The following is a 24,265-nucleotide window of genomic DNA, read 5'->3' as shown; positions in this document are numbered from 1 at the left end:
TGTCACGATCTATAAAATCGGTAATAAAATGTCACATTTACCATGATAAATAAGCACAAATATCGCAAAGATTTCCAAATTAGTACCACAAACTGTAAATTTGATTTTCATTGCAAAAAAAAAAAAAATCACAAAACAATTGTGAAATCCTGGAGGGGGACTGAAATGATGTTCAATTTTATTATATCATTTTAAGAATTCATTGATATTTTAACAGTTTGTTAACAGGTTTCTATCAATATATTCTGGTACAACTGACCCTTTAAGAGCATTCATGATCTTGATTTGGCCCAAAACAAAAATGAGTCCGATGCTCCTGCATTAGAAGACGCCACCCTGGACACGTTTGTGCTGTATGTGAGAGCAGAAACTTTATCTAAAGCTAGCTAAATAGCTAAACTAATAGGAAAAAAAACTGTCTATGACATTTTACTCTACAGGTGACAAATTATATCTAAAATGAGTTTGATAGATTTTCTTTTGAAGTAATGCCTATTTATTTGAAATGTAGCTCAAATCACCAGTTTTCATGCTATTAACCTGCAGCTCCAGTAGATGTCAGTAAATGTTAGCTTCATGCTCACAGGTCAGGACCACTCTGGGCAAATGTTTTTTCCAGAAGCAGGGCATAAATGTAATTTTTTCTTTTCTATTGGTAAAGAAAAATAAAACAGGAAGTGAAATGATCAGCTCTGGATTTCATTCACTTCTCTCACTTAAACTGTCTGTGGCTTTTTTGTTACTTTTTTTTCCAGTAACAAGTAACTATTTCAAATCCATTAATCAGATTAAAGTTACTTAGCCAAATCACTGTGCATTACTATTTTCTTTTGTAATTTTATTTCCTCTACGCGTCGAGTGAGAACATCGGCAGCCAAAATCTAAACAAAAACTTCAAATGCCTTTGGAAAGCCTGAAAAACGACAGATTGAGACCTCAATAGTTTAGGTGATTTAAAATTTCTGCGTAGTTATAAGTATCAACTGTGCAGAACTGTTTTTTCTTCAGTACCTGATATCTTTCTGTTGTCTTCTGCAGTGAGTAACAATTTAAATAAAAGTGTTCTGAATGCAAAGTGTCTAAATATAGAACTGTTTTCATCATGGCTAAGAGGAAGTAAATTTAAATTCAGGCTTAAAAAAAAAGGTCATTTAAGACTCAAAGTCAATATTCTAGCATCCTTTCTTATCACTTTCTTTCAAAAGTATTTTTCAGTGTCCGTGTGCGCCCACCTTTGCTAAATTAATTATATTAAAGTACATTTGACTGTGATCACTGTTAGATAAGTCATGATCATCGTTTGTGATGTTTCATTCATTTTAAAACCATGTTTCTTTTTTTATGTGAAAAATAAACATTTTCCCCTGAAATATAAACAGTCTACCAAGCAAAATCGTAGCAGTTTAAGTGTAGAACACAATTTTCATTAAAGACTATTCAAATAATCTAAAAACATAAAAGAGCTAAGCCAATTTCAAAACAATGTAAACAAAAACACCTCAGAGATTTTTGTAATTTTATTTAAACAGAGAATCAGACTTTTTCATAAGGCAATTGTCTAAAATCTTCTTTCTAAACAATTTTGAAAAAAAAAAAAACATCTTGTAATTTTATGACAAATACATAACAAAACAATAACAGAAAATATCAAATAACATACTAATTACAAAAAGATACATTCAATTTCAAAGCTTGAGACCTGTGTTTTTGAGGGGAAGCGGCTGTGGATCCCCCTGAGTCAGACTGTAAATGACCCACAGCGCTCCACGGCTCAGAAAAGGGAGAAAACAGAGAGCGCGTCACATCCACTCCGTGCTTTATCCCTTCAAATTCACATAATCGGACAGGAACATCATTCCAACATAACACCTTTAACGAGAAAGAGCAGCAATCCTTCTGCACTGAAACAAACAAAAAAGGAAGATACAACAAACAAATGAGGTAGCACTTGTTCACCTGCATGAGATTTAAAGACCCAACTGTGAACCAGTCTTTATGACAGCTGGACTTATTTCAGCCTCGTTTTTAAAAAGCAGGATGTCATCTTTATCACTGCATATCACTTTCGTACAAAGCTGTAAGGTTAAAAAAAGAAATAAAAAAAGTTGTCAGATTCTAGATTGGGTCTTTAAGTCACAAATACATGAAATACAAAGACACTGAAGTTACAACTGAAACAATCTGTCTTTGTTTATCTTAGTGGAAGAACAACAGCACCTTATCCTGATTTAAAACTAACAAAACATTACTTAAGGTGGAAATAAATCCAATCTCCAGGTTGCTCTTATAGAAAAAACATCAAAAAGATATAAACTGAGCATTAAAACACTGATAATATCATTTGACACAAAGATAGGATGTTTATAAACTGAATTTGGGCCAATGTGCAGCGGTGAGGATTAGGAAATAAATCTTTGGTACATATTGTTTGCCTTTCAAAAGAAATTGAAACTGATTGTGTCACTTCTCATCTCATATGATTGAATCCTCTGCAGAGTCCTCTGATTAACGCCACAGAAGCATGGCAACATTTGAGCACCCACTACGTCTACAAACAAAGCTCCAATTACATTTTGTGACTCTCAAAAAAGATTCATTATCAAAATATAGACAAGAAATCTGAATATAATGACACATTTGTTCTTTTTTTTTTATTTAATAAAGTATTCTCTAAATTATTCTGTATAGGAGACAATTAGTGGGTGCACATCTACATGCACCTGCGCTGCTGCAAAACAGACCACTAACCAATATAATATAACATATTTATCTCTTAATATCATCTACATCTGTTTGCAGCAGCTTATGAGGAACTCTGCAGAAGGAAAATTTGGTCAGCGTGCATAATCTTGATTATTAGAAGTCACTCCATGAAGCTGGACACTTCCTCAGAGTTTCAACCCACAACCTCCAGGACTCTTCGTCGCGGGCCAAGGCCACTAATGTGCAAGGCTTTGTTTGAGGAGCAGCGCCTCAACTGATCCCTGAAGCCACTTTGGTCTCCTTTGATTATTTCTCTGTCCTCCAAAGATCAGCCGAGAGGCCTGAATAAACTCAAATAAATCAGCAAACAACTCTTTGGGTATTAGCGTCACGGTCACCGCTGCATATTCACCTTTAACATAAACTACTTGTGGCAGACAAGTGCTAATCTTCACCTACGCTAGCAGAGAAAAAACAAACAAACTACAAAGTAACTACAAGGTGTACTCCTCGGAAGTACATTATCTTCTAAGAAAAATAGATTCTTTAGAGGTAAAACATTTTATGGTGTTCATTCTTCACTTCAATCTCTGATTAAACACTTTCCACCGCTTTCACTACAATCATTCTTCATGTGTCGCATCCTCACGTGGAGCGGCTCCTTCGCCCGGACCCGGGGACGCCGCCCACATTAAGGCCAATTATAAAGCTTTTCTGTTCAGATATGCCACTGCAAGCACTTCTGGTGTGAATGTTTGCACAAAATCAAGTGAACACTGGCGCTTGTAAAAACAGACACTGCAAAAGGGGAGGGGAATCTATCCAACGTCTGAGCGGCGTGCTCACAACGTCAGAGGTACATTCAATACATTTTCAGCTTTTTCTCTGAAGGTAATAAAACATTAAAAGAGGTTAGTACTGAAAAGATACCCTGTCAGTTCGCCATGTAGTACCACATGGCTTTTCAAACGTACTAAACCTTGTTCCCTGAGTTTAGGAAAAGAGGACGACAATAAAAACAACTCTTAAAACGAGGTAGTATAAAACGCGAGTAGCAAGGGCAACTGCACCGACATACAGAACAAAATCTGACATTCATTATTTCTCTCATACCATTACTCAATAATGGACAAAAAGAAAATGAACACAAATATTATTAATACTGGCTCAGTACCTCAGCAACACCTGAGGGGTTAAATAACAAAGTGGGTGTGAAGTTTAAAGCCTTCATTCCACACAGCTGGTGGAGCGAGAGGAGGAAGCTACAGCGCCCTTACCATCCGCCAAATCAAACAACGCAAAAGAAAAGAGATGACAAACGGAGGAGACAGTCATCAGGAAGTATAGCAAGTGATGCAGCTGAAACAGCTCACCATGCAACAAAAGTAGTTATTAAATATTTAGTGAAAGGTTTGCCCTGAGGGTAACCGAGGTAGATCATCTGCAAAAAGGACTCACATTTCCCTTCTGCTCCAGTGATAAACTCTCATAAATAATCTCAGAAATGCCTTTTTTTGACATTTCAGACAATCTTTTAACATTCATGGTGGGTGAGATTTTTGTTTCAAAATATACACACAAAAAAAAAAAAAAAAAAAAAAAAAAAAGAGATTCACAGATAGAAAAAGTTAAACAAAATCACTTTCATACCGTCTTTGTTGGTTCCTATCACTGTGCTTCTTTACTGTTTTCTCAAACTTAACTCTCACACACATTCAAACCTTGTGGTAATTTCAGCATAATTTTTAAGTGAGTGTTTGACAAGTTGATTCTAGAACAGCGCAAAAGTAACAAAATCTACCTATAAAGCAGAAAGTTGTTTGTTTAGTTTCTGGATGTGTACTTTTGCTATGTAGTGCTGGAAGATATTCAAGCATTTCGGATCAAATAGTGACACTCGGCTCGTGACGTCACTCTCTTCGAAACTCCGCCCACACCGCCACGACGGACGTCAAAACAACCAATGTGCTCCAGTAAAACCTGTCAAAAACACATGCGCTACCTTAATATCGCTTTTATTTAGTTGATTTCGCAGTTAAAATGGTCACGTGGTGCTGCGCAGTCACAAGCAGAGAAGCGTGAAAACCAAACTTGTCGTTTTATTGTATAACTTTTAACGAGGAAAGATACGGCGGGGATGGATAGATAGCAGCCGTCAATCATAATGACTGTCAGCCCTCGGTGTAATCACTGATTTGCAGCGAACGCTTTTTACAAGGTAAGAAGACTAATGTTCATGTACTTTATAAGTAAGTATGATTAGAAAGATGTCAAGTATCGCATTATGGAGACGGTAGCGTCTAACCATTAATAACCATGGAAACAATGCCCCACCGTCACGTAGCCTAGCATACAAAAAAAAAAACGGTCAGTCTTTACGTCTGCTCCTGCGTAAGGAGAACGCTGTTCATGACAGTGAAATAAATCATGTGGTTTGAACTCAGGCAAAGTTGGTAATTTGATCAACACGTCAGGAGGGAGGAAGTACGGGTCGGTTTCTAAGTGTCAAACTTTTGTAAATACCGCCGTCTATGAGCTCCAACCAGGTGTGTTAAGCTCAAAGACAAATTAGCTTGACTCGAACAAGGCGACGCCATGATTAAACTGGCAACAACTTCGGAAAACAGGCCTCATTTCCTATGTCCATCATGGCGCTGCAAATAATTAAGTGACTAGTTGCAAAGGGTCTTTGTTTTAAATATCCGAAATACTGCCAAACTGGTTAATCCAGTTTCCTCTTGTGCTATTACACAGATTTTCTCATTTCACACCGTTTTTAATTTTTATTCTTAAGCAGTGATGAGGCACAATGGAAAAAAAAACTTGAACTGCTGCTGCTCAAGTTACTTAACAGGTTGTTGCTAGGTAACCAAAGAGTGAGTTGATTCCACCAACCTTGGTAACCACAGTTAAAGCCTTTCGTCTTTCTACATCTCAGAGGAAACCTATTAGAGTTCAGTAAAATTATTAATCATTCTATCGGAAATATTTTCTATTGATATTGATCATGTCTCTTTTATGATAGTTATTGATTAATTACTATGTAGTCAGGTAGTAGGCAGATTTTGTTACCTTTTTGTGAACTAATTATCGACTCTCTTTTAGTTTATAATCACCAAATAATCCAGATGTGGCGTAAACATGCAAACCTACTTTTCACCTGCTGTATGATTGAATTACACTCCCTTTCTTCCTGAAACACACTCACACCTACATCCAAACTCGCAGACGCAGCTACACACTGAGTTCACTCCGAGAACTTCTCTGGACTTCCTGATGACTGCAGCTGGCTTCGACAGACTCCTTCAGCTTGAGGTCAGCAGGACTCTTCTCCAGCAGCTCCCCGCCATGGTCAAAGTCTCCTCCGTCGTCCTCTGTCAGAGACGGCGGGCGGCTGTTGGGCCCAGAGTTGGTCAGCTCCGTGTCGTCATGAGAGAAGCGCCCGGAGTCGCCCGTTTCATGGCTGCCCTCGCTGTTGGATGAGCCTTCTGCGTCACCAGGATGACCCAGCAGGTGCTGAAGAGTGGCAGGGTGGTTTGGAGAAAGCTCCTCTTCGTAGGTCAACACGGTGGCGCCAGGCAGGTAAGAGAGTGTGCCGTTTCTTTCATTCTGCAGCACAGAGAAAGTTTGGTCAAACATTGTGAAAAAGACACCGTAAATAATCCTGACTTAGACTTTCTCAAACCAAATTGTCGAGCATGTTCAACAAACTAGGGCTGAAATGATTAACTGGATCAATCATGACAATTTGATTACAACAAATTAATGATTAAACATTAACTGGAGTATGCAGACTTGATAAAATTTAAAAAAAAAAACTATATTCAGAGCAGTATTTAAGCAAAATCTGTATAATTTATATACGTTTAACAATAAAAACACCTTTTTTATAAGAATGTTTAATCAGAACTCATGAAGTGTCCTAGTTTTAGTTTCTTCCAGTTGAAATTCACTAAAGGAATGCTTTATTATTGCATTTTAGGCAATAAAAAACTTATTTCCTAATTTTAAAAAGTTTAATTGTTGAAATGTTATTGTGTTTCTAATTTTGTATAAGTGGTTATTTGAAAAATCTGCAGAATTATATATTTGATTAACTGTCAGAATAATTGATTACAAAAATAATCATAATTTGAGAAGCCCTTCCTATAAAGTTATGTTTGTGTTTTGGACTATTTGAGTCCAATAGTTGCACTTGGAAATATTAATGCAAATTCCCCCTTTATTCTTTTACATCTTAAATTTAAAGATAAGAACTTGAACCTACCTGCACAATTTTCCTGTCCTGTTTCACTGCACTTCTAAAGAAAGACCATTTCTTCTTCTTCTTCTTGTTCTTTAAATCAGGGCTGGGCTGAACAGGGCCGTTAGAATTTATGATCAGGCTGGTTCCACCCTTCAGTAAAAAAACACAAACATTTTTAATCTAAATGCTACATTAATTCTGATAATACAGCACCCATGAGGCACAAGAAGGGTTTGTTTTTCCTTTGCGCTCCCTTGCAATAATTTGCTGGTGTGGCACAATTGAATACTGAAAGTCTTTCTGCTATTATTTCAGGTGTTTCATGTATGTTAACATCTTGTTTGAGATATCTGAAGTTTTATACCTTTTTATTTAGGATAGAAATGCACCACAAACCTATGTGCAAAATACAAAAGCAAACCGGCCAAACATGGACTTTTTATTTCTTTCCATCCCTTCTGAGATTTAAACAGAAACTTTCCGTATGAAGGAAAAAAAATTGAAAATACATCCAAACTATCCGGACTATTTTTGAGTTATTTTCACAGGGTAATAAAAACGTCAGTTTTGATTGTTTCTCTATTGTGTTGGTAGTCTGAATGATTTTCTCAACCTTTCACAAACATGTTTTTTGCACCAAAGAGTTAAGAATACATAAACACATTTTCTCTGAGACTCTTTAATAGTAAATCAACATTTGTGACTCTATACAAAATAAGAACGGGGTGTATTTGGTAATTTAATTGCGAGGGAATGCAAAAGAAAAAAAAAATTCCCCATATAATAGAAAGTATTGCAATATTTTTATAAATAACTTCTGATGCATCTGACGTCGGTCAGCAGACTAATTTACCTTTGCATCAATGAAATGACCTTGACTCATCATCGGTACAGTCACTTCGGCCATCTGCACGTCTCCCTCCGGTCCTACATGTATTGCAGCTGCAGCAGACGTGCTTTCCCCGTCTCCGTACGTTTTCACAGCTGATAGTTTCCTGAAAAAAAAAAAAAAACAGAAAGCGTGACACTTTAAGTAGCTGGAAAAATGGAGAAAATAAATGCCCCCAGCATTCAGAGACGCTGCGTACCTGTTTTTGCCCCTGCAGACTATGATGAAAGCGCAGATGATGATGCAGGTGAGAGCGATGCAGACGCCCACACTGATCCCCGTCATTGACTTTTGGTCCAGGTGGTAGAAGCCATCAGAAAAGCCTGCAGTGGATCACGACTTGAAGTAACGAGCCCAGTCTCATTTTCAAAAACCAGCTAGCGTGAGTGTGCCATGTGGCTTTCACTGACCTGTGGAGTGTGTGGAGCCATGGGAAAGTCCGGCATCATGACCAGAGGAGAGGTCTGCCCTTACCGTCAGCTCCACCACGTCAGAAAACGGCCCGTCGCCCATGTTGTTGGATGCTGAAACTTTTACCAAGTAAACCTGGCCTGGACTCAGGTTCTCCAGCAGCGCCATGGTGATGCTTCCTGTGGTCAGACGCAACACTTTTTGAGTAAACAGCTGAAAATGATGTTTTCTTTTTTGCCTTGTTTACTTACATGTGAGAGTAAAGGGCTGCAGCTAATAATCACTTAGTAATTGATAAAGAAAACTCACATACTGCAGATTTTTCATTCAACCACTTAATCCTATTTTTATACAATATTAGGAATACTTAAGAAAATGCAAATAGACAAATAATATAATTCCTTTTTTAAATCTGAAAACATTTTATTGCCAAATATGATTGACTGTAGCAAAGGATCCATCTGCAGCTTTAAAAATACTTGTAACATCAACATGTGAAAAGCTCACCCTTTCCTGCTTGACTTAATGTTAAATCTATTGGTTTATTTATTTTTTTTATTAATAATTAGCTAGTAGAAGATGTTGAACACAATAATATTTAGCAGAATTTGAACCTGGCGAAGCTAAAACTCAGCCAAATATTTACAGTCAATGACAGTTTCTCAATATAATTGCACAATTTATATATTTTTTGTACAGCTTTGGCTTAATTACTGCTCTGATTGTATTGTTATTTTAGCAAATTGCAAAAAATATACTCCAGTTAATGATTATTTAATTGGTTGACAATTATTTCAGTAATTGATTAATCTGATTAATTGTGTGGGAGAGAATAAGGAGAGCTTAGTCTAAGCACAATTTAACTTTATACGTTGGTCATAAAAAAACAGGAGAAAACTGAAAAAATTGACACTTGTTCACACTCTGTCAAAATGCATTCAAGGATTACAACATGTGCCAAATTTAATTGATATTAAATTTGAAATATTTTCCATTTCTAGTCTAAGTGAATAACAAAGTCATTAAATTAAACTTATCTAAAAAAAAAAAAAGTCACTTTTTCTTGTGTTCAATATAAATAGAAATTAAAAGAACAACTTTAAGAACAAAAACACTATGACAAAAGCAAATTAGTAATTTTGTTTTCAATTGCAACTATAACTTTTCTGTTTATGCTAAGCGAACCAGTGTAGAGTTTGATGCTGCGATGCAGCCAAAGTGGATCCTCACTAGACGACCATCTGAGGGTAAAACCTGGAGGTCAGGGGGGATCAGGGCCGTCCACATTCCCTAACCTGGTACCGCCCTGCTAGCTCATCACCAGGGTCCCTGCAGGGGCTTCTGGGAGGTGGACGGGGGAGGAAGGAGGCTTTGTGAACCACTTCACTTCTGACCTCTTGGCCAGTGGCAGAGGGGGTTGCTATGAGCTCTGCTTGTGTGTTTCCTGGGGTCATCTACGCTTTAAGAGAAGCTCTACTGCATCACACACCAGACAGCAGGTTTATATTACTAAACTGTGACAATATTCCTCTGTACATGGAGCAGCAATGTGTGACTTTGAAGTTTTCATGTTCTGAAAGGATGTCTGTCAAAAAAAAAAAATCAGTTATCAGGTGAATTTTAATTAAAATAGTAAAAACCAATTAAGGTTAAAAAGAACAAACCTTTTCTTTTTAATCAGATATAACTTGTTTTTTTAGATGTCAACAGCAAGTCTGAAATATTTCTGAGTAGGCTATAACTAATAACTATTTTTGTAATCGATTATTCTGACAATCAGATAAAACAACCACTTTAACCTTTTTTATGCAATATTAGAACTACATAAAAAGATGATAAATAAACCAACAATTCAATTCCTGATTTAAAGAAGAAAATAAAGATTTTATTGCCTAAAATGCAATAACATAGCCTTCCTTTAGTGAATTTAAACCAGATAAAGATTGGGTGAAAATTTTTTATGAAGATGTTTTTATCACAAATGCAAAATGTTTATATCTTTGTTCAGTCTTGGCCTAATTACTGTTCTGAATAGGTTGTCTTTCTCAGCAAATATCCTTTATTTCAAATCTGCGTACTCTAGTTACCACTAACTAAATTAATTGATGATTATTTCAAAAATGGATTCATCATGATTAATCCGAATGATCATTTCCTCCCTCTTTCTGAGGTAAAAACAGAGAGAATTAGTTATTCTATCTACTGTGCATCCATACTTACAAAAATGTCCATTCATATCTTTTAAATGTGGTTTGCATTTATCTTCCAGCAGGACAACACACCCTAAACATCCAGCCAGAGCTGATTTGGTATTGTTTAGATCAAACGGTCCAGTCAAAGTCCCGACATCAATCCAACTTAAAATCAAAACTTGAAAGGTGATGCTCACAGACACACTTGATCAGGTCTGACTGCATTTGAGCTACTTGTCAAAGAAAATACACAAATGTTTAAATCTATAACTGTTGATGGAGACAAACTTCAAAATGTCTGAAGATGCAATTGCAGCAAAAAGTGTTTCTATAGAAAGAAAATGTTGAAAACAGTGCATCCCTTTGCATTTGTGTCCAATTACATAAAAACCCAATTGAGGTTTGTGTCTGTGAACAGTTGTGAATACTTTCTCCATTTGTTGTCCTCCTCACCTTCTCTTTGCAGGACTTGCCATTCACCAGCAATCCAGGCATTTTGTGAGGCGTACAGTATAGTGTAGTGTGTTACGGCCACATTTGGCTCATCTGTGAGTTTCCACGAAACGAGCGCCGTGTCTTCTTCAATCAGCGTCACTTTGATGTTGGAAGGAGGTAATGTTGGAGCTAAGAGATAATGGAGGAAAGAACAAACTCAAAATGTGCACCGGTACCATTAGATGAGCAATTTTAGCTTCAAATAATAGCTAAAATTTAAACTTACCTTCAGGGAAAGTGTTTTGATAGACCACAGGGCTCCAGGGGCTGGAGAGCTGGTCGATATGAAGGCGTACAGCAAATTCATACTTGGTGTTCGGCTCGAGATCATGCACAAGAAGGCTCTGTTCGCCTCTGCAGAGAGAAGACATGACAGGTCAGAAAACAACATCAAACCAACTAAATGAAGCACTTTGCTCAACTGGCTTTGAGCTAAAAGACAGAGAAAAAGTTGTAGCTGTAAGATTAATTATTTCTGGCACCATGAGGCCACCACTGATGTTATTCAGATTGTAAGCTGGGCCAGCCTGTTTAAAGTGTCCAGGAGATGGAGATGTGGAGCTGTGCAGAGGATGCAGGAACACAAACAGCACATGGATACTTCAGGATTTAAGCTGAAAATGTGAAACAATTCCTAAATCAATGACTAAATTAGTTGACAATTATTTCAATAATTGATTAATCATGATTATTCCGATTAATCGTTTGAGTCCTAAAAATAAATAATAAAAATACCTCAAAGTTGGTTTAATCTTCATGACAGTTCTTACGTTTGCAGGTAGAGGACCAGCGAGGCGTTCTGCAGTCCTACTGGGTTGCAGCGGACAGTGTAGTTCAGTGCATGGCTGGAGGTGAAGGCCGGTCGGCCCCAGAACAGAAACACGGCCGAGGAGCTGTTGGTCCGGGCCTGAACGTTGTGAGGAGGCGGTGGAGGCGGCACGAGGCGATCTCGAACAGCTACCAGAGATTGAGATTTAGTTCAGCTGAAGTGAAGTAAGGAAGTCAGAGGTTTTCCAGGTTTGGACTTACAGACACATCCAGGAGTGCTGATGGTCTGATCTGCTTGGTACCCGTCTCCAACAGCGTTGTAAGCTAGCAGCTTGACATGATACTTCCTTCTTGGGTCTGAATTGAGAAACAGTTGCAACGTTTAAATGAATATAACTCATTCAATATTGGGTTAAAAGTTTAAAAGAGAGCTGGACTGTGTGGGGTCGGTGGGATTTTCTGGTGTGGTGGGAAAGAGAGGTGGCCCAGCGGAGCAGATGCTTGGTGATGGGAGTCCTCTGGTCAGTTTAACCCCACAAAGGGCAGCAGAACAGAGAAGCTCTACTATCCATCACCCTGTCAGCTCGGGTCTTTTGATAGCAAATGACAAAGGCTTTTCTCTGGCCACTTCAGTCAGTGGCCACTTCGATTCGAGGTCTGAATCTGGGGGTCAAACAGAGAGGCAGAATCCCCAGGGAGGGGGCGCTGCAGACGGTCAGCAGCACTTGTGACCTCCGTGACCACAAAGACCCACTGGCCATCTGACCAAATGAACCTTTTACTCCTCAAACAATGACCAGGCCAGGATTTAAATGCTGCATACGATTTCACATTTTAAAGGGGACATGTTGTTCTTCCTGGAACATGTTAGGATACGTTTATGGGTTTTACAAACCATGTTCATCACATTTTTATTTATTTTTTATTTTATACAAAATTATTCTTAGATTTTAGTTTGTACAAATGGTTTCTGAATAGTTGGTCAACAACAAAACACTTGTCTTTTCATTTGTACAGTGTATAGAGCAGTAAAACCAGCTGACTAAATGTGCTTGAGTTCTGCTCGGGTTGCTGGGTAACTGGGCTGGGCTTGGGTGGGGTTGCTAGGTAACGGCTTAATAATCAGGAATTTTTTGACATTGTTGCATAATAATAGTATTAATAAAATTAAGTAACATATAGAAATAGTTTTAGAAACTGCTCAATTTCTAGACACCAAACAAACATTAACTTATTGTGAAAAACAGCTGGGTGTTTTTTTTTAGCACTTTTTTTAGTTTTTAGAAGAAGTTGAGACCCAAATGGAAGCAAAAAAAAAAGTGGAAAAAATGTGAATTTCGCAATGTAGGTCTCATTTAAGATTAAAGTGTCTTAAATGATTGTCCTAATCACTTAAGATTAGGACAATATTTATTAATTTCAAAAAGTTAGTTGGCAAGTTTTGAAAAACACATAAAAAGACATGACCTCACAGTATTTTGTGTTTAGTAGGAGACAAACATGCCTATCTGTTGCAGTGAGGACATAAGACAAGAAGACAACAGGAGGACGAGCTTGTTTCCATGGAGGCTGAAAAGTTTAGCCAGGGGTGGAGCGGAGCTGCCTGCACCCCCAATGCAGCCCCGAGGAGTTTCACTGAAGCCACAGCAGGGCCAGCAGGTCAGACTGAGATAAAACCAAAGAATCCAGGGAGGTGGGAGTGATATATGAGATGAGAGGCGAGTCCTACACTGCAACAATTAGTTGCAAAGACAATAAAGAGCAGCGGATTAATGAGATGAATGGTTCCTGTGAGTTTTTAAATGCTGAAATTAATCAAAATTGAGCAGAAACAGCATCACTTAAAGCTAAACTCAGAGATTTTGAACTGTCTTGACTTCCAGAGTAGCTTTTTTTTTTTTTTTAAGTTTAGACCCCAGTGTCCACCTCTTAACAGGAGGAGGCATTTAGAGCGCACCTCTTCCCAGCTCTACAAATACAATGGGCCTGCCGTAATTATGCGCAAGAGGAGCTCTGAGAGGGGGGAAGCTTTGACATCTGGGCCATGACCTTTGACATGGAATCTGGGCAAGCTAAATCCTGCAAAAGGAGGGGATACACATCTCACACTGAAAAGGGGGGAGGTCCAGAAGAGGAAGTGAGTGGAAAACCAGGGAATCTCACAAAGAGTGGGAATTAAATTGCTGCTTAAAAAGGGATGTAGCAGCATCCTGATAAGAGACAACTCAGTCAATAGGTCTGTTTTTTGGCTTCCTGGTGTAAAACCAAAACATTACCATGCGACTAAATACAAAGTTACATCAATATAATCTAGGATAGCCTAATAAACACTGGTTTATTTAAAAACACTAATACAACAACAAAAAAAGTACAAAAAATATAAACAATGTTATTTTGAATTTTGACTAAATCAAATACATAAATACAAATCTATAAAGCAAATACAATTTCAAATATCCTGTTATATAATATGTACTACTGGTGGGTGATATGGACTTTATTTTTATTATATTTTGTGGTATTGTGATAACCGTCACAATAACTTTTGTCGTAGCCTTATCGTAAATAAGATTTATTATTTCTTTTTTAGGTACTGCATGGTTGTGACTGCACAACACAGCAATCATAGCCACACAAACGCCAATATTGTTGTAAAACATTTCATAATACTTTGTTAAGACTCCAGTCTCATAAAAACGGTCTAAACTGCACACAGTAACTGCATTTAATCATATTTATTGATACTCTTATAGAACAAATATTGGAGAAAATAATACAAATAACAATGCTGACAATACGGTCAGTTCTAGAGGTCATTAATTGGAATTTATTAAATCAGCGATATATCAAAATTCTTATAAGAAATTAATCACGATAAATGATACACAACAGGCTCGCCTCTACTATGTACTCCTTAAATGGCTGCAGAGCTTGCTTTGGGTGCCAGAACTAAAGATGCTCAGTCATTTGTATATTGTTGTGTTTGAACCATTTGCAGTTCCCCCCCTTTCTCTTTCCCTCCTTTTACAGATGAAACTTAATTCCTGCTGGCCCCTGAAGTTTTGTTCTGTTGCGAAAAGCCCCCCAGGCCGCAGCAAGCCGGGTCTGAACGGGGGCCGTAAACGTCAAGTCCTGCATGGACCCCCACACCACGGCATCCATCATCCTCCCCCCCGCCTCGTCTCTATTGAACTTACTCACACAAATCAACTCTCGGACGTACACTGACGTACTCACAGCTTAAGCGTGACATAACCTTTTAAAATTCTGCCTTTTAGAGCGCTTACAAGTGTTTCTGTACACTTTTCATCAGAGTGAGACGGGATGCAGCATGGCGTGACATAAATCTACATTTGTGCACACAGCGCCGACTGGTGCCAACAGGTATGACGGGTATTTAGGCCTGGGCAGTAAATGCACCTCCAAGCAGCGTACACATGTGAGGAAGGGTCAAACCACCGAGCCATTTATACCCAGCTGGAGCCGCTCCAACACATGCCTGCCTCTCATGGTGAGCTTTTAATCATCGGGACTGTCATAAGCGATAACTGTAAATGGTGGTTGGGGGGCGACATCGCTCTAGTAGCTGCTGACTCAGCAGAATCCGATACTGCCACAGTTAAAAGTTCAGGGATCAATGGTGCTGGCAGAAAAAAGACACAGCCTCTGTGTTTTACACCAAGTGGATTATAGGAAATGTCATTTACAGAGCAGGGAGATTTAATTTGGAGTGATCACCTGCTGTAAAAGATCAGCCTCAATAAGCCTCAGCAGCCTGCGCTGCTTCAAAGCCACATGATTCAAGTTACCAGGGTCCACAGCATGGTTTATAGTGGAATTAGTCAAATATAAATCAAACTAGGAGTGCTGCATGAAAAGAAATGTTTTCCAAATGTGCTCTCATCTCTTTAGGTCAGGAAAAATCCCCTCGGCTATCAGGTTAAGACCTCCTCGATTTTAAGATTCATTAATTGATTTTGCTTTTGGTTTACCTGCCTTAAACACTATAAAATAATTTTATGTTATTATAGTGAGAAATATAATCTTGGAGATTAATCTCAACTCAAAGGTTTGGTTCAATGTACTTGCATTGGACGTAAAATCTGCACGAGTTAGGCTAATTTTATGTAAAGCACATTGCACTAATCACCTGGATGTCTTAATAAATAAAAAACATTTTACCTACTAAGGAAATATGGAAAAACATTTCAGAGGGACATTTTTTATTTCAAAGAAAAGTGTCTCTTGCTGTTTATTTTGTATAAGTTAAATGTTTAAATAATTGAAGAGGATGTGGGATGACCACAGGTGTGTGTGGTTTTTAAGTAATTTTGTTGCGTGAAATCGATGACAACCCTCTAGATTTTCCATTACTTTAAAAATAATGTGTAACTTTCCAATTTTTCAGCCTCTTTCCCATTTATTTTGCCAATTTAATGCAAAAGTGCATCCACGTTTTGTGGTACTCAAGCAAAATAACATACATTACATTATGTTTTAACCTTACAACATTGCATATCTTAGATTTACATCTGGTTGTACTAAGGGCTGCAGCTCAGTGAGGGAGTTCTCAGACCTGCCTATTGTTTGGGCAACAACTCATTTGGCCAAGGGATGCATTTCCTTTAGGTCCTGGCTAATAAACCCTCTTTGTGGCTCTGAAAGCCAAACACAATGAGACTCTTTGATCTCCGTGCTCCTCAAGCAAAACTGCTCAAAGCAGCCATAAAACACGTGATAAATCAGCCTCCACAGAACAGCTTTCTTCTTTTTAACACACAACCCTGCAAGAGTCTTTTAACAAACAGGAACAAAACAACTATTCTCTTCATTTCAGCTACATCTCTGTTATTTATTTAGCCAGTTGCTACATTTAAAATACATTTTACAGTAAGAAAAATATCCAGAAAGCATAACTACATTGGTATAAAACTGAACATATTGAGATACTGACAGTTTTCTACAGCCTCTTAAGTACATTATGACTCTTGCTAATGATTTTCATCGATATTTAACACCAGCTGTGATTTACTGTGCCTTCCTGATCTTCTACAATCACAGAGCTTCCTGATTTACAAGTTAGCCGCTGACCAGCTGGCTGACCCCTTTGGCCACAGATGGTCAGATGTCCAGCACACTGGCCGGAGCCCCCGCTCCTCTTTCAAACAAAACACAGAAAATAAATCTGACCTAAAGGGTCAGAAAAGCTCTGATGTGCCCCCAAAGTCTATTCAGCAGCCACAGAAAAGCCCCATGCAGAAATACTGCCCAGAGGTGAAAGGTCAGGGAAGTGGGATGTGGTTCTGTTCTCTCTCTAGACCCGGAGAAACTCTGCTCAACACATGACAAGACTTAAGCCTGTTAATCATTCACAAGTTTGGGTGTCAACAGATGCGACGACTGCGTCTACCTGAATCTAGGACTTTTTCTGAGCATGTGAGTAAAGTTGGAGAGAATGTGGAGGGAGATCAAGATGAGGGTAAATTATAAATAAAATCTCTGCTTCTTTTTCAACCAGTTTTGATTTTAATTGATTTTTGTTACGAAAATGAAAATATTTTCAAAAAGTGGCTTTTGTTTCAATCATCCCTTCTTTGAGTTGTACATTGGGATAAGAGGGTCAGACTAAAATATCTTTTGTTTTAATTATGAGAATAAATTCATAATATTAACAGAATAAAGACGCAATTTTAATAGGTGAAAGTTTTAAAATTACGAGAAAAAAAAGGTGTTTTAAGAAGAAAAACATTGGATAATTGTTGCTTTCTTTGTGTTGGAGTTTTCTACTTCTTAATTCTACAGATATTACGGCTCTCATATTATTTTGACTTTATTCTGAAAAAAAAAAAATCTTAGTCTGGCCCTTATATGTCGTCATAAAGTTGATCTGAATTCAAAGTCCAAATAAACAGAGGCTCTAAAAAATGCCTGTCAAACAAGATGGCTGCTCTGAACTATGGAAACCTAACTAGTGCAATGGCGGGAGAGAAAAAAAATCTAGATTTACAAAAGATTTAACCGTCAAAAACCAGATATTTGATTCATTGATAAAATCGATTTAGCCCAATGGTAGAGACAAGGAGATAGTCCAGACTTGAACCTCTTCACCAAAGACAAATTGTTAAAATGACCAGTGGAAACATGCAAACAATTAAAAGAAGGGTTTGATTGTTGCAATGCCAATAATTCCTCTAGCTGTACATTTGTAGTTAAACCTAGACCAAACTATTTTAGTTGGACTCTGAGAACTGGAGAGCTTCCTGAAGACAATAACTTTGGATGATGAAGTGATGAAACCAGTCAGTGGGTAATAGACAAATAAAACCAATATATAGGTTCAATATACCTCAGGCTTTACCCTTTTTTAAATTCCAGTGTTTGTTTAAGGTTTAGGACACAATAAAAACAGATCTCCCTAAAATAGGGATAGGATAATTAAAGGAGTCTTAGTCTACGTATAAAGCATAAAGTAATATCTGAAGTGAAACTCACCCAGGCCTCCAATGGTGTGTTTGTGAGCGGAGGCCTGCAGCTGGAGTGGAGCGCTTTCCAGCTGACTTTCCTCGTGGTAGAAGAGCCTGTAACCGCGCACGCTGGCCGAGTTTCTGGGCGCCAAATGCCATCGAGCTGAAATAGTGGTGCAGTTCAGAGGCTCCAGGTACAGCTCAGGAGCAAGAGGAACTGCACAGAGACAGAGTTAGAGACGCCTATGTATTAAAGCAGGACATCGGACATTTATTTACCAAGGTTTTACATCGTTTTATTCTCTGCAAGTCAGCCGTGCCTTTCTGATTCACAGAACACACCCAGTAATGGTCGCTCTTCCTCTGATGATTCTGAAGGGAATTAAAAAAAACCCTACATGCTTCATCCAAAATTGACTCTCATTGATGAAGACGCATGGTGAAAATTTATTTTGTTCAACACCAAATTAACTATTTTGATAAAACTCTGTGCAAAGTGTTGTTTGATTGGTCAAAGGATAGACAGCAATGTTGATATTTCTCTTCAACAAATCTGCTTCCATAATCTGGTTGTTGTATCCACATGAGACATGAATACTTTTGAGGAACACTTATAGTGACACAATGCATAATTATGTACAATTGTACGATTCTTCACCAACTTAAATAATCACACCTGCCATAGCAGGGAGTGAAATTAAGCTAATGAAACACACTCTTAATAGATGGTGAATTGCGAAAATAACTTGCTAGATATTGAAAGTTCTAGTTGTTATGGGGCAAATATATTTACTCAAAAGATATTTAAAAAACTAAGATAAAATAAGCAAAAATATCCAGACAGAGATTTGAAACTTAGGTGTAAAAAGGGTTAAAGATGACTAGTAAAAAATAATCTCAATTATTAGCATTTAAAAATATGTCCTAATAGTTTGTTTCTTTAGGAACTAATACTGAAAACCTAACAGATTGAACCTAAAGTCTGGAAGTAACCAACTCAGTATCTGAACAACAAAAAGTTTTCACTAAAATGTAGTAGTTTTTTGTCCAGCTTGAGTCTCATGACAATTCAAAATGGAGCACCTTGAGCACTCGATGCCTTCGGAGTGCGGTGAGACGTCCAAGCGGACTGCTCTCCCCACCCTACGCTGGTGGCAGCAACGAGTCGCAGGAGGTAGATGGTGTCCGGCTGCAGGTTTTCCAGGAGATGCTGGGTCTTCTCTCCAGGCAGCTCTATTTGTGACACTGCGCTCTCCGAACTGGTGCGATAGGACAGGCGGTAGCTTGAAACCCGCCCACGACTCAGCTTCATGGGAAGAGGTTGCCATGACACCTGGATGTCTGTGGGGCTGCGGCTGGTCAGGCTGAGCTCCGGCGCCCGGAGAGGAACTATGAAAGGGAAATACAGGAATAGATCGTGAAACAAATGGTTTTCAGAAGTGAAATAAAAGGCAGCTCTAACCTAAAGGTAAAGTTTGGAGCATAAAAGAGTTGCACAAAAATAACGAGCTGATATAAGTAGGTCTTGACAACAAAGGATCTGTTTGATTATAAATTAGATTATTTTTGCTTGACTAAAACAAATGTACAGTTTATAACAGTTCAAACTGATGAACTGCTTTTTGGTTTCCAAGAAAGATAAAATAAACTATTAGCCAGAATTTTAACAGGAAATTACATTATTTTGCTTGACAGCATTATTCATGCTGTACAGATCAATCAAGCATTAAAATTCAAATTAATCTTCTTTTGATATATTAATTGTTACCTGATTTTAGAGCGATCCAACCTTTGGATTTAACCTTTCACCTACTGAGACCCTTTGCTCCTCTCTGTCCACTTTAACTAGCCTTCTGGATTTTATGATTTAGCCAAAATGACTCCGTAGTTTAAGTCTCTTTCTCAAAAATAATAAATCTTTTTCTGACCTTACAAATTTGTGATACAGTTTTGCTAAAAAAAACACACAAAAAACAAGTGAGACCAAAACTACAGTATTTAGGCACTTTGCAGCAGCTGCAGGTTGTCTCTTTCAGGCACCATAAAAAGTAACGGTTTGGTGTACTTGTTGCCATGGTTACATCAAAATCCACTTCTGATTGGCTGAACAGTCTGTCCTAACATTTTCTCTTTCATTGTCCTGATAGGCTGCGTTGTTTTCAAAGAGACAGACAGAAATAGAAACTTTCATCCTCAATGGAAACCGACCTGATCAACATGTGCTTAAGCTTAAAGTTTTATTTTCTACATTATTTTTTATCTATTTCTGAGTGCAATCCCTTTTTGTTTTTCATATCTGGGATGGGAAACATTCCCAAGCATGTCGACCGTTTCTAAATCTAAAGAACCCGTAGACATGGAATAAAAGAGACCATCGTGTTTTCCTCTGTGTTCAGGACTCTAAGGTCAAGAGACGAGCGTAAAGAAACTAAACATCTACAACAACTAGTTCCAAGAGCAAAAACAGTGGCAGTACAAGGTTTTTATAATTGTCTTGAGAGGATTCTGGTGTGATTGTTGGTGGATTATTTGGTGGTTTGTCATCTTATTACTTTACCTTTTTGTTATAGAAGTAGTTATTGATTCGTAGTGAGTTATCCAATGCAGCCCATTTTATTTATAAAGCACAATATGTTTACCCAAAGTGCCGTTCAATAGGGAAAGCTAAACAGAGACAATAATAATAAAATAAAACATTAAAAGCGGAGTAAGACATAGTAAAAAGACCACAGATGTTATGAAATGGAAAACAACAAACCAATTCACATTTTGTCAAAAGCGAAAACAACAGAAGACACTGTTAAATAAATATTTAATGGCAACTTATTCTACAATTTTGGTACAACAGAAAAAAACCTCTAATGTGATAATTTTTCCTTCTTCTTTTCAGTGCAATCATCACTAAAGTTATACAATTCATCCATTAGATGCAATTAATTTTACAGGCAAGTTATGATACGGAGCTGGCTTTTAAAAACCAATTAAACTGATTGATTTGTTGATTATAATGGTGCGTGTAGGCCTCACCGTCTTCCAGCGTGTGCTGGAACACGTGGTCCGACATGCGACTGGCTCCCATGGGCATGTAGGCCACCACGTAGAAGGTGTAGTTACGGGCCGGCTCCAGGTCATCAATAATGTAGCGAGTCGTATCGTTTCCGATGACTACTTGATATTCCTCGTTGTTTAATCCTGGACAGAAGATTAGATTAGGAGATGTAGAGACTTTACCAAAATCTCCAATCAGATCCAAAAACCTTGATACAAAAGGAAACCAAGTCCATAATTAACATCTAATACCTGCTATAAAATTAATTAGTCTTATTAGGTGTAATGATGTTAAAATTTCCTGAGTGCTACAATCATTTACTGACTAAAATCTGCAAATTCTCAACCAGGATTTGTGGCACAGGAGAAAAAAAAAAAAAGACCAGCACTGATTCTTGACCTGGTAAACAAAATACTTCAGAGTAAACAAAAAGACCCTCTACATAGACCGAAAGCCTGAGCAAGCTTCAATGAAAAGAAACAATGCTTTCCTTTCTGTCAAATCCACACCGTTTTGTTGCCTTGCAGAATACACACTTTTGAGCACTCCATCACACAGACTAATTAGTTCCTCCTTTCTGCAGAGCCTCTCTGTCAACAACCTCAGGTGCAGAGTGCACTGTCTGATACTCTGTCAATGTCAATGGACAACTATTCTTTCTGAAAGAGACCAACGTGATTGTGTTGAAAAAAACAAAAAATCTATACCGAGAGCTGAAAATCCCTGACAGATGTCAGGGTTTCAGGAATGAAACAGAAAGAATTTGCTCAGCTCCTGTTTTGACCTCTTTATCCAACACCATGCAGGTGGTCCTTTCTTCAAGTTGAATTCTGTACATTTCCTTCCCAAAGGAAAGTCAGCAGCTTTGTCGTTAAGTACTGTGTATTTTTTTGGGAAACGTAGCAGTGCTTGAATGCGAGTTTTGTTATCGGCGGAAATCTAAAACACTTGAAGGTTTTTGTGCTGCTACAATGCATTCCCTTAGCTTTTCAGGGTGAATTGTCAGGCAAAGAAAAAGACTATCCCTCTTGAAATTATTCAGGTTGACAAAAATGAAGCAAAGAAAAGAAAGAATGACTCAAAATCCAAAGTATCGAGACATTATTTACCTTCAGCTTTCATGTAGTGCACAGAATATGCAATAACTTTGTCAGAGTTGTACTGAGGTCTGTCCCAAGCCAACAGGATGGCGGAGCTGGACACGGTGTCAGCTCGGATGTTTCTGGGCGCGCTCGGTCGGTCCTCTGACATCACCACGATGAGTCTCGCCATGGCCAGGACCGACCCCAGCTCGTTCTCTGCCTGGCACTGATAGATGGCATCGTCTTCCAGGATGATCTGGTTGATGACCAGTTTGCTAGAAGATCCAAAAATAAAGATCATAAAACCCGTTTCTCTTCACCTGAGGCTCCCCGTTCTAAAAACCTGAAACCGGTGAAGCCGCAAGTGTCTCTTCGAACATTCAACATTAGTTACGTTTCCATCAACCTTAAAATTGCAGCAACTGGAATTATGGAATAAATTTGCTTTATGAAACATCAATTTTGAAAAAAAGTCACGCTTTTTGATAAAAGGTTTTTGTGCAAAACTGCAATGGAATACCTTTTTTTTGTTTTTACTTGAACAAGCCTATTCATGTCTGATTTTAATTAAATTTCTTATTTAATGGAAACACCACAACTGCATAATTGTGTTTTTTCAACATTGGCACAATATCCAAAAAAGTTTTGCTTACATTTGTAATGGAAGTGACTCTTAATAATTTGGCTAAAACATTGGAAAACCAACAAATGTGTTAAAATACAAATAACCTATGCATATTTTAGCTATTTTTTAGGGATACTTTTGTATTGAATAAATCCTGCATTAAGTTTCAACAACAGAATGACAAGTATTGGTAATATTTATTATTTATTCCCATTATTACTTTGGAAATTAATTGCTTTATTTGGTTTAAATCATTTCCCAGAACATCATCAAAGAAAATTTATTAATCCTCTTCTGGTAAACGCTTTATGTTTTGCTTTGCTTTAAAATCTAAAAACAGAAATAAAATGGTGGTTTTTTTTTTAAATTAACACAAATTTCCCATTGTAGATACTTGTTAAACATTTTGAAGTTGTCTTTTAACAGTTATGTAAAATTTGTGGCTCTAGACTTGTTTATTTGTCTCTGATTTGTAAAGGTTGCAGACCTGTTTTTTCTGGTGTTGTTGGTCTATAATTACTGTAACAAGCAGCGACAGTTAAATAAGGAGCAGGAACACATTATTGGAAAACCAACTAAAATCCAATCTACACTGCTGTAAATTATTCAGTTCCCTTTTTACTGTAGGGACAAGAGTAAATTATTTATTTAAACAGCTTTGAACTGGTTTACAGCCACTCTTAAAGGATTGTCTTTGCATTCAATGCAAACCAAATTGAATTGTCAGGAAAGTTATTTTTAAAAACACAGAAGTTCAGATAAATCCCTTGTAGAAACAGACCTGTGGTACATCTTGATGCGCCCGTTGGAGTGAACTTTCTCTCCGTTCTTGAACCACGTTATCTGAGGCGCTGGCGCTCCCTCGGCTTGGCACACAAAGCGAGCGGTGCCAGCTCGCGGACGGGTCAAGCTCTCTGGCCACTCCACGAAGGATGGAGGCGCTTTACAGCAGCACAAAAGCCAAGTTTCAAAGTTAGAAATCATCCAAATGAAATTAATATCCTGAATGTATTAATCTTTACCTAGCACTGTGACGTTAGCTGAAGCAACAGTAAAATTGCGTGTGCCTGGAGTGGTGGCTCTGCACATGTAGACTCCGCCATGTTGGGGCTTGATGTCTGTGATGATGAGGTTACCGTTGCCCAACACTTTGGTGTTGTAAACATCAATAGACTTGCTGTCTGCGCGGCTCCAGGAGATCAGGGGTCGGGGATTTCCTGTGGCCAGGCACTCCAGGATGGCACTCTGGTGCAGCGACACAGAGACGTTCTGAGGCCCAGCAATGATGTGTGGCCTCTGAGGAAGAATGGGGCCAGGAGCTTGGTAGAGACAAACACTCAG

At 38.1% G+C, this 24,265-nt stretch overlaps 1 protein-coding gene and 1 long non-coding RNA gene across 4 annotated transcripts in view; one reads left to right on the top strand and one right to left on the bottom strand.

The window, feature by feature from the left end:
- Nucleotides 1-1,504: 1,504 nt before the first annotated feature.
- prtga (protogenin homolog a (Gallus gallus)) overlaps nucleotides 1,505-24,265 on the bottom strand; it is a 36,589-nt gene continuing 13,828 nt past the window's right edge. The window contains exons 5-19 of the mRNA XM_017303813.2: nucleotides 23,947-24,243; nucleotides 23,706-23,865; nucleotides 22,327-22,574; nucleotides 21,196-21,360; nucleotides 19,252-19,557; nucleotides 18,197-18,385; nucleotides 11,966-12,061; nucleotides 11,707-11,893; nucleotides 11,163-11,290; nucleotides 10,895-11,065; nucleotides 8,249-8,428; nucleotides 8,038-8,161; nucleotides 7,803-7,944; nucleotides 6,971-7,099; nucleotides 1,505-6,312 (exon numbers count right to left, since the gene is read on the bottom strand). Coding sequence (XP_017159302.1) covers nucleotides 5,938-6,312; nucleotides 6,971-7,099; nucleotides 7,803-7,944; nucleotides 8,038-8,161; nucleotides 8,249-8,428; nucleotides 10,895-11,065; nucleotides 11,163-11,290; nucleotides 11,707-11,893; nucleotides 11,966-12,061; nucleotides 18,197-18,385; nucleotides 19,252-19,557; nucleotides 21,196-21,360; nucleotides 22,327-22,574; nucleotides 23,706-23,865; nucleotides 23,947-24,243 — 2,897 coding nt within the window. The 3' untranslated portion in view covers nucleotides 1,505-5,937. The remainder of the gene's footprint in view (nucleotides 6,313-6,970; nucleotides 7,100-7,802; nucleotides 7,945-8,037; nucleotides 8,162-8,248; nucleotides 8,429-10,894; nucleotides 11,066-11,162; nucleotides 11,291-11,706; nucleotides 11,894-11,965; nucleotides 12,062-18,196; nucleotides 18,386-19,251; nucleotides 19,558-21,195; nucleotides 21,361-22,326; nucleotides 22,575-23,705; nucleotides 23,866-23,946; nucleotides 24,244-24,265) is intronic.
- LOC103462530 (uncharacterized) lies at nucleotides 6,194-13,482 on the top strand. 3 transcript variants are annotated; one of them, XR_533358.2, is made up of 6 exons: nucleotides 6,194-6,285; nucleotides 10,519-10,627; nucleotides 10,908-11,053; nucleotides 11,169-11,312; nucleotides 11,715-11,929; nucleotides 13,222-13,482. It is a non-coding gene; the product is annotated as an uncharacterized LOC103462530 (long non-coding RNA). The 3 variants fall into 3 exon arrangements; XR_014086910.1 differs by having other exon boundaries at nucleotides 10,908-11,312; XR_014086911.1 differs by having other exon boundaries at nucleotides 6,195-6,285; nucleotides 10,522-10,627; nucleotides 10,908-11,312.

This window comes from Poecilia reticulata, chromosome 3, assembly GCF_904066995.2.
Source record: "Poecilia reticulata chromosome 3, P_reticulata-male-v2, whole genome shotgun sequence".
NCBI lineage: Eukaryota > Metazoa > Chordata > Actinopteri > Cyprinodontiformes > Poeciliidae > Poecilia > Poecilia reticulata.
Note: the sequence above shows the minus strand (reverse complement) of the source record. Positions and strands in the feature narration are given on the sequence as shown.